General features: G+C 44.0%; 1 protein-coding gene across 2 annotated transcripts; it reads right to left on the minus strand.

Moving 5' to 3' along the window:
- Positions 1–927: 927 nt before the first annotated feature.
- LOC148020747 (Transmembrane amino acid transporter family protein) lies at positions 928–4,916 on the minus strand. Of its 2 annotated transcripts, XM_087698563.1 has the most exons (7): positions 4,397–4,916; positions 3,724–3,954; positions 3,190–3,287; positions 2,804–2,990; positions 2,540–2,664; positions 2,200–2,436; positions 928–1,377 (listed from the first exon to the last, which is right to left on the minus strand). In XM_087698563.1, exons 1-7 carry the CDS (start codon positions 4,572–4,574, stop codon positions 997–999), a joined length of 1,437 nt encoding a protein of 478 aa, XP_087554689.1. In that variant the 5' UTR covers positions 4,575–4,916; the 3' UTR covers positions 928–996. The 2 variants fall into 2 exon arrangements, with proteins under 2 accessions (XP_087554689.1, XP_087554690.1); XM_087698564.1 differs by lacking the exons at positions 3,190–3,287; positions 3,724–3,954; positions 4,397–4,916 and having other exon boundaries at positions 2,804–2,996.
- Between the last annotated feature and the right edge of the window lie 4,874 nt (positions 4,917–9,790).

The following is a 9,790-nucleotide window of genomic DNA, read 5'->3' on the forward strand; positions in this document are numbered from 1 at the left end:
TCTTTTACCTGTGCCAGACAATGAATGGGGACTAACCTAAGGGGTTAAACACTGTTGAACTGCAGTTTAATTGCATTGCCCCTTCTGGAACAAAGTCTTCTTGTGAAAATCAGCACATAGTCTGAGTTTTTGCAAGCTATGATGAGGTAATGCAAACCAGAATGGCTCACAGATTTCAGCGGGGATTTTTTTGATGAGGAAGTACAGTTCAAGTTTAACCATGAAAACGAAGTTATCTGCAAGTACTTGAAACTGTTGGAAAGAAACAGGCAAGCGAAAGCTACTGAAGTATGAAAATGAAGGCAGATTGATGGTTTTGGATGTATGTGTACCACTGGCAATGTGTTTGTGAGATGAATGAGTACTATGTGTTTTGGAGACGAAGCAACAAGGAATTCAGTTTGTAGTTCAAAGAAGTGAAAAGCTTGCAGTAAAGTTGAATATGGAAGCTAGTGCGTTTGCAGATGTAGTGACACTAAGACACTTTCAACATAAACGAAAAGGAGCCTTTGCTATAATCTGCAATAAGAACTGCATGAAAGACAAAATGTATGGATGAATCCCTTTAGATGAGGGAAAAATGCTTTGATCATCTCGGCACAATGCATCAGAGAGAAAAGCAAGAATTAGAAGGGAGATCATAATACGATGTTGCCATTAGAACCTTGCTTGTATGGGCCCCCTTTCTATAGGTTTTCCAGCTCGAATTCTCAACTTATATAATGGACTTGAGGAGAATATGTCAAACCCAATCATATAGGTATTGGGTTCAAAAAGTGGTGATTATATGACGAAGGTTGTATCTATAATTTTGATACTTTGCAATGAGATGATGAAGAGTAGACTATGCATGATTGGAGGCCTTAAATTGGTGTCAAATTACATCTTAAAATCTGATTGCACACAATTATTGACCATTACTACCTCTTGACTCAATGGAGGGTATGTATAAATTATCTATGAAAGGACATGTACAGCCTATATCAGATGTCAGATTCAGATATTTGCAAAGAGTTTGTAGCTACTTGCATCAAGAACAATTTGTCTGACAGCTGAAATACAGCCAAACAAGCCCACCAGTGTATAGACAACTGCTATGATGGTGTTAACCCAATAGATAAGCGACCGCCGTGAGGGCTTCAAAACCATATTGTAGAACACCATGGGGAAAATAAAGTCTAGAGGAGTAAATCCAAAGGCCCCAATAAGAGCATTGATATCTCCAAAGAAGGGTATGAGAGCTGAGACCAATGTGGCAATTGCAACGTAAGAGCCCCTCAGCAACAACCTAGGTATCAGATTTCTTAAGGAAAACCTCCCTGTGTTGACATCTGAAGACTTTCCTTCCAATACCTCAAAAGTAGGTTGAGAATACACCTGCATAGAAACAAAACTGTTAGTGCCTATATATATTTTCCTTTGACTAACTGCATGGGGCCTTCCACACACACACACACACTCTATCCCCCTCAAGCAAGAATCACCCTACATCAAGAGACCTGCACCCAAGAACAGCCTGCAAAACATAGTCACAAGTGACAGTCATTTTTGGACTTGAGGATAGCAGGACAGTAGCTTCTTTCCATCCTGTATCCCATTCCATGTAACTATATACTCACAAGGTGGTGGCGTTTCCTCCCTGTTCCCCATCCCCCACCCCTGTTTGTTTTGTGTCCCTTGTGACGATGTTGCAAAAGAATAACCGGGCCAGGAAAGGGAGTAACTGCAGTAGAGGCAAGGGCAAGAGCTTACATGTACCACCAACAATGCTGGAAAAGCATAGGTATCCCTATCCATGGCACCTGGAGGGACTCTTAACATATGCATGATGTCTTCCTTATGAGCCCTCAGACTGGGGAATGCATTCACTTTTAATCTCAAATGCTGGTTAAATACTGAAGGCATTGGGCTTTCTGCAATTGGTACTGGTTTTGTCAACATACTCATAGCACTTAGCATCGACAAGATGTGTAAGTAGTCCACTCCTGGCACCCAGGCTTTGGAAAAACTAGGTGTCTGATCTACAAATACATGCATGGTTACACTCACATGTCTATCATATCCATTCGTTCTTCCACTTCTTATGCATAAATCATACGCTCTGTATTCACACTCCAAAGCTAGTCATAACTCACATTATAAACAGGAAACTTAGTTGTGCCCAGCACAAGTCAACTATGCAAATGCCATGGAACTCACCAAAGCCACTGCAAATAGCTGCATCAGAACGAATACATTGGCAAGAAACAGCAACCAGTTTGGGACAAGAGCTGGCCCATTTTCTGGAGCAAAATTGGTAAAGATGTTTCCTGATGCCTCATTTCCAAATGCCCAATACCCTGATACTGCAACAGAGAAGAAGGTCGAAACAACAACGGCATAGCAAACACATAGGCCCTTGAACATCTTTCCAGATACAGGAGGGGCTAGCGTTGCCTGGAAAACATAGAGGAAAGTAGTTGGTTTACAGATATGTAGTAGAAAGAAATTCCAATGAGAATAATGTGAAACAGAATATGTCTTGCATCTTGGTAAATACCTGAATCTCAGGAATAATGCCATTTCCATATGTGGTGGCAATAACAGCTAGAGAGTTGAAAACTCCAAACATCTTGCTTACACTCCCTCCAGAAAGACTGTAGTCTCTTTTACCGGACTTATGACCTGGGTTGACAATGCAGCATTAATCATCATGTACCTTTTCTGTTTCCATCAACAAGGATGATAGAACAGCCCATTTACGAAAAAGAAACATACTCTCAGGCTCTCAGACCCAAACATTTAGCCGTTGCCTAATTCCAACCTGCATGTATTGAGCTGCCCACCACACATATGCTGTATCCGAAGCAGGTCATCAGAGATATAAGATTGATAAATCGCAGTGAATGGAATGAGGGAAGTTGAGCTAAAAACAACATAAGTGCTCCAAAGATGATAATAAACTGATACAATTCCATTGATCCATTTGGATGGTAGATGTTGTAAATAAACTGCATATAGAACAAGCCAAAGTATCACTAGTTTGAAGCTTTAATTGCAGAATGCATGTTTTCACATTATCAAAATATAGTATGCAGGAAATACCCTCAGAACATATAATACTTGGTCAGTTTTTTGGCTAGAAATATATGAAGAGCTGACTAGCCAAAAGGATTGACTAACAAACTTAACAAATATAAACTAGCATACCTTCATGCTCTGTCCCCCAAGGACAGTACACCCGATAACTGCACCCAGACACACTGCAAATTGTACTGGAGCCACCAAGTAACGGCTCCATTGAGGTCCTGCATCGCCAATACACAGTTAAATCTCTGAAACATGCCGTAAAATCTTAAGTGTTATACTTGTGAGAGAAAATGTGAGCATAAATGCAGAACACAAGTCTGAGGGAGAGCTTATTTAAGTAGAATGTCAGATTGTTTGCAGATCTGTACTGTCGGAACAGTCCACAATTTTAAGACGGGTGTATGGGGGGGCCAACTCTCACCCTGGGCTGGCACCCCCAACTGCATCTAGCTAGGTATGCAGTACCCCCCAAGCAGAAGCTCATGAGGTTGAATACTATAGGGAAAAAGAGGAAAGGAGCCCCTTTTCCCACATGAGAACATGTCCAAAACTCCTTTTGGATTGAAGGCTAAAATATCAAGGCTGTCATTGGAATAATGCAGTGAAAGAAGTACACAATTCTAATCCAAATGCAGTCTAAATTCAACAAGTTACCAAGGATGTCTCCTGCCAGTTCTCTGAAGCGAATGTGCCGTCGACCTATAGATTCCATGTGCTCAAGAACACGCGACAGGAGGCAGTATGCATAGAAAGTGATGCCTGCACCCAATGCCATGGAAATGATTCCAGGGGCCCAACCCAGCCCTGCTAATGCGAACGGGAGGCTCAAAAGAGCTGGTGCTGCAATGGAGGTGGTGAGATGGTACCCAGCATGCAACCAGTTTCCTGCACGGGTTCACGCAACAATAATCATGTGAGGTGTGTTGCAAAATATAGGGGCCTGCATACTGAATAATCCATAACAATGTAATAGCTAACTCATAAAACATTCGTATTCATATAGTATGTTGGTAGTATGTACACATTATTTGCATGCAAACAAGCCATGGATCTCTCTCTCTCTCTCTCTCTCTCTCTCTCTCTCTCTCTCTCTCTCTCTCTCTCACACACACACACACACATATACACAGTAAAACACTTGATTTCACAACCTTCAGGCCTCGATTTAAATCTTGCTCTTAATTTTTGTAGCTAGATAACCTTCTGGGTGCAGGGGTGTAGGAATTGAACTCAAGGCTTTCAGTGCTGACGGGCTAGTTAGTGAGATTTTCTCTCTCTATCTACACACACACACACTTATCACTTACCCTGGGCCACGCTAACATACCTTTGGATTCCAGCACGAATGCGGCGCCTGCGTCGATCTTTTTCTCATTTAGAGAGGTTGGAAGAGAGCCATTATGGGCATGCAGTCTGGAGATGGAGGAGGGGGAGGAGGAGAAGGAGGAGGAATCCCCATGGACGATCAGGGTGGCACCCTTGGTGGTCGTGTTAGGATAGCCCATCTCTCTCTCTCTCTCTCTCTCTCTCTCTCTCTCTCTCTCTCTGTGATTGAAAATGCAGATTTCCTACACTAAATCAGCTCTGTGCAGCTTATTGTTTGTCTACTTTAGGAGAGAAAGATCTCTGATCTTTCCATTCTACACAGCGCGGGCTCTCTAACCTTGGGTGCCAAATATTCTGCAGATATATGCAGGCAGAGAGGGAGAGAACGCGATAGATTCCATGAAGGTTGGAACTCTATTCAGATCATCTTTCTAGACAGCTTCCTTGACTTTAGAGAGAGAGAGCGAGAGGGTGAGAGAGAGGAATCGGAGGATCACAAGTGTCGTGTGGAGTATCAACACGTGCACGACTCATCTGTCGGCCCGAGTCATCAAGTCTCAAGAATCGGATGAAATTCTTCGCATGAAAAGAAAGAATTCGTGAGGTCGTTTTCGCACGCAAGTGCCGGTCAGCCTCCACTTTGACTCGCTTGGTTCGTATTTACGAATTACCATTACCCAATTAATAACTATACTAACTCGTCTCTTCGGACGGAGACATCTGACTATATATATATATATATATATATATATATTTGTAACGCTCACCCCAACCGGAACAGCAAAAGTCTGCTTGATTTTATCTTCTTTTGGAATCTCCAGCCATCCCGGAATTTATTTCTTCTTTCTTTTTGGGTTTTTTTTTAAGGGGGGGGGGGGGGGGGGGGGGGGGGGGGATGAACCTACACTCGTTACATACTCAACACGCCACAAAAAAGTAACACGATATATGAGCTCAAGGTATATTCTTATACTATTCAATCCAAAAAGCAGGACAATATAGACACATCCCAGGACTACACTTTCGTGACGCCGCACATAAGAGGGTTCACCACTGGGTATAGGGAGTCACACATAGTGTGGAAACAAGGCAGGGCTTTGAGTCACTACTACTCCCTATATAGATGCATTCAGTAGCAACGACATGGTATAGCTACAAAGCCCTTACATTCACCCCCGCTTACTGGATTGCTGTCCTCAGCAATCTAAGGATAGTGCTTTGTTATTGACTCATCCGGGGCCTTAACACAGATTTTCATATCAAACCGATCAGTGTCTGCTGCACTAGGACTTGGGGGTCTTAACACAACCTTTTCTAGCAAGCTGGTCAGTGTCTACCCATCTAGACGGGATTATCGGGGCTTTGTTCGATTTATTGATGTTTATCACCATGCGGGTCCACCCTCGACTCAATTACATTTGAGAAGTGGAGGCACATTGGGGTCTATGATTGAGAACCGCTTTGTTTGGGTTGGAGAGGCTCAAGGGTCGTTGAAAGGAGCAGGGGGATTCTCCTCGAGCCAAAGGGCAAAAGGCATCTTTGCCACGTTCACGAGCCTCCGCTTCTGAGATCCAAGTGACCTCCTTGAGTGGACACCCATGCCACTTGGTGAGGTATTCGGGGAAGCCTCTTTGTTCCTGGTGTCAGAGGAATGCTTCTACTTCGAAGGGACCGTTGGAATGGAGAATTGGTACACGCCGTCCCCATTGGTTGTCTAGATAGAACCTGCGCAGAAGACAAGCATGAAACGCATTATGAACACAAACACTGTCTGGCAGGTCCAGTTTGTAGGTGACTTCATTCAGCACTTGAGTGATTCGGTAGGGTCCATAGTAGCGGTGATTGAACTTTGGAGTCATGTTCTTGGGAAGTGACATATTCTTAGAGTTGACTAGGACCATGTCTCCTTTGGTGAATAGTACGGCCTTTCTTTTCTTGTTGGCTTGCTCAGTCATGGTGATTTTGCTCTGTTCGAGGCTATGCTTAGCCGCTGCATTTCAGTCTCTCCATTTCTTTAGGAACTCTTCTGCATCTTGATCTTCTGCTTTGGTTGCTCCGGATGCTAAGGCTAGTGGTGTGATGACTTCTTTTCATGTGGCTAACTCAAAGGGTGTGTATCCTATTGCCGAGTGGATGGAGCTGTTGTAGTGGAATTCCAAGACATCAAGGTACAAGGCCCAATCTTTCTGGTCCACTCGAGCATAGCTCTGGAGATAGTCTTTGATTCCTTGGTTGACACGTTCTATCTATCCATCTGTCTCCGGGTGGAAGGATGATGAGAATCTCAATTGTGTTTCTAGGGTCTTAAAGAGTTCCTTCCACATGTCGCTCATGAATCTTCCATCTCTATCTAATACTATGGCCAGTGGTAAGCCATGAAGTTTGAATACATGTGTGAAGAAGAGGCGTGCTACCTCCTTGGCATTTAGTGGTGGTTTGGCGGGATGAAGTGGGCCTGCTTGGAAAAATAGTCCACCATTACAAAGATGATTCTGTACCCATGGGACTCGAGTAGTTCCACAATGAAATCCATGCTGATGGCATCCCATGGGTGGTTGGGTACCGGTAACGATTGTAGTAATCCTGCTGGTTTTGATCGTGGTGCTTTAACCAGTTGGCAGTGGGGCACGTTTTGATGTAGTTTATTACTTCTTCCTTTCGGCCAAAAGAACTACTTCCTAAGGGCCTCCAAGGTTTTGCTTTGCCCTTTGTGTCCTCCAAGTTTGCCATCATGTATCTCATGCAGGATGAGTTTTTTCAACTCCAAATTGTTGGGGATATATAATCTTTTGCCTAAAAATAGGATACCCTCCTCTAGGGTGTACATTCCATGCAGGGCCTTCTCTGCTTCCACATCTCTAATTATGTTGTGCGTCTCTTGGTCTTGCTTTAGGGCCTCCTTGACTAGTTCTTTGAAGTTGCTACTGACCCCACTGATAACTTTCAGGTCAACTTTCCGGCTCAAGGCATTTGCTATTTTGTTAGTGGAGCTGGGCTTGTGTTTAATCTCCAGGTCGAATTCTACTAGGAAGTCTAGCCAGCGGGCTTGCTTTGCCGATAACTTGGGTTGTGATTGGAAGTATTTGAGGGAGATATTGTCAATGAAGACTATTGTGTGCTTGTCTTGAACATAGTGCTTCCATTTTCCGAGGCAGTGGATGACTGCCAACATTTCCTTCTCATGTGTACTCCACCTTGTTTCAGAATCGGTAAATTTCTTGGACTCATAAGCAATGGGGTGACCTTCCTGCACTAGTACACCTCCTATGCAGTAGTCGGAGGCATCTGTAGAAATTTCAAAGGGCTTGGTGAAATTCAGTACCCTTACGAAGGGAGTTTGGCTCATGCACTTCTTCATCTTCTCAAAAGCTTCATGTTGTGCATTCCCCCATGTAAAAGGATGATCTTCTTTGGTGAGGTGGGAGAGGGGGGCTGTGATGAGGCTGTAATCTTTGATGAACCTTTGGCAAAATACTGTGAAGCCGAGGAACTCCCGCACTTCTCTTACAGTTTTCAGTACATGCCATCTTTGGATAGCTTCCACTTTCTTAGGATCCACTTTGATTCCAGCTACTCCTACAATAAAGCCTAAGAACTCCAACTCTTTTACTACAAATTCACATTTTTAGGCTTGGCATATAGCTGATGCTGCTGTAGTTTCTCAAAAACTCGGCGTAAGTATTGCTTGTGCTCCTCTAAGGTTTTGCTATAGACTAGGAGATCATCTATGTAGATAATGACAAAGATATCTATCTCAGGTCTAAAGACTCCATCCATGAGGCCACAAAATGTGCTTGGCCTATCGCTTAGGCCAAATCCTAATACTAACCACTCAAAACTACCATATCGGGTGTGGAAGGCTATTTTTGGAATGTCTTCTTCTGCTATGCGGATTTGATGGTATCCTGATCTAAGATCAATACGGCTAAAGTACTTGGCCCCGTGCAATCTATCTAAGAGGTCTTCCACTAGGGGCATTGGGTATTTGTTTTTTATGGTGATTTTGTTAAGGGCCCTAAAATCTACACAGAGTCTAAGTCCCCCATCCTTCTTCTTGACAAACAACACCGGGGCACCAAACGGGGATCTACTAGGGCGAATGAACCCTTGTTCTTCTAGTTCATGTAGTTGCTTCTTCAATTCCATGAGCTCGGTGTGGTTCATGCAATAGGGAGCTCGGGCCGGTGGGGCAGACCCTGGGATCAACTCAATCTTGTGATCCACATCTCATCTAGGTGGTAGACCCTTGGGTAGCTCTACTGGCATTACATCTTTGAATTCATCAAGTATTTCTGCCACTTCCGTGTTCCTGCTTTGGTGTTTGGGCTTCTTGCCATCTTCTTCTTCAATTGGTCAGATCATACATAAGTAGACCATATCTCCTTGTTTGACTGATTTTTCTACCTGCTTGGCACTACATGTCATAATACGTGGCCTGATAACAGTCCGGTGCATTTTGGGTCTGGCCTCTTGGTTGGGTTGCAGTTGTTTTCATCGTTTCGCATGACACTCCTGGCTTATTCTCCGCCAGGCAATTGCATTCTTTCGCAGGCTACTCTGACGCCTTCTCCTTGCATATCTAGCATCATTTCATTTACACCTTTACCGAACATTGCAATGACATATTTGTCATAGAATTCCAAGCCTAGTATCACTTCAAAATCATCCATGGGGATTACTAAGAAGTTGAGTTTTGCTTTCCACTTGTCAGCTTCTACTTGGACTGCAAAGACTTGTTTCACTTCCTTGGCTTCTCCTTGGGCAAATGTTACTATTAATCCTTCTGGGGCCTTAGATAATTTCAATCCATATTTTGATGCGCACTCTGGTGTCATGAAGTTGTGTGTGGCCCCTTGTCCACCATGATGGGTTGGTTTCCTTCGCTCACTCGACCTTTGATGTATAGATGGTGGACTGTCGCTACTCTGGCCGCCATGCATTGGGGTCGGGCGCCCTAACTGTCCCTACCCTTGGGTGATCCATGCTTTCCTCACTTCCACTTGGGATTTCTTGGATATGCGGTGGCTGTGGTTCTTCTCCTCCATATGCGCTAGTTGCATTCACCCTTGATCCGCTTGATGGCGCTATATCTTCTACCGAGCATGTGTTCTGGTAATGTGGGCCCCTGCATTTGAAGCATCTGATGCCGATGGACGAGCCTGGGGGTCTCCACCATGATGTATTTGATCCTACGGGTCCATACGATGTGCTAGGGGTTGGCCTGTAGTGATTGTTTCCCCATCTTCCTACTACTCCTCTTGGTACTAATGCAGTTTGTGACACGGCCATTGTGGTGGGGGTGTTTTGGCTCCTTATATTTGTGAATGATCCTCTAGGGGCATTGGGCCTTTGGTTCCATGAGTTGTTGTTGAACTTGCTTTGGTTCCCCTTGGCC

This window comes from Lygodium microphyllum, chromosome 18 (genome assembly GCF_053477565.2).
Source record: "Lygodium microphyllum isolate KBCC chromosome 18, Lygodium_microphyllum_v1.1.10, whole genome shotgun sequence".
NCBI classification, from domain to species: Eukaryota; Viridiplantae; Streptophyta; class Polypodiopsida; order Schizaeales; family Lygodiaceae; genus Lygodium; species Lygodium microphyllum.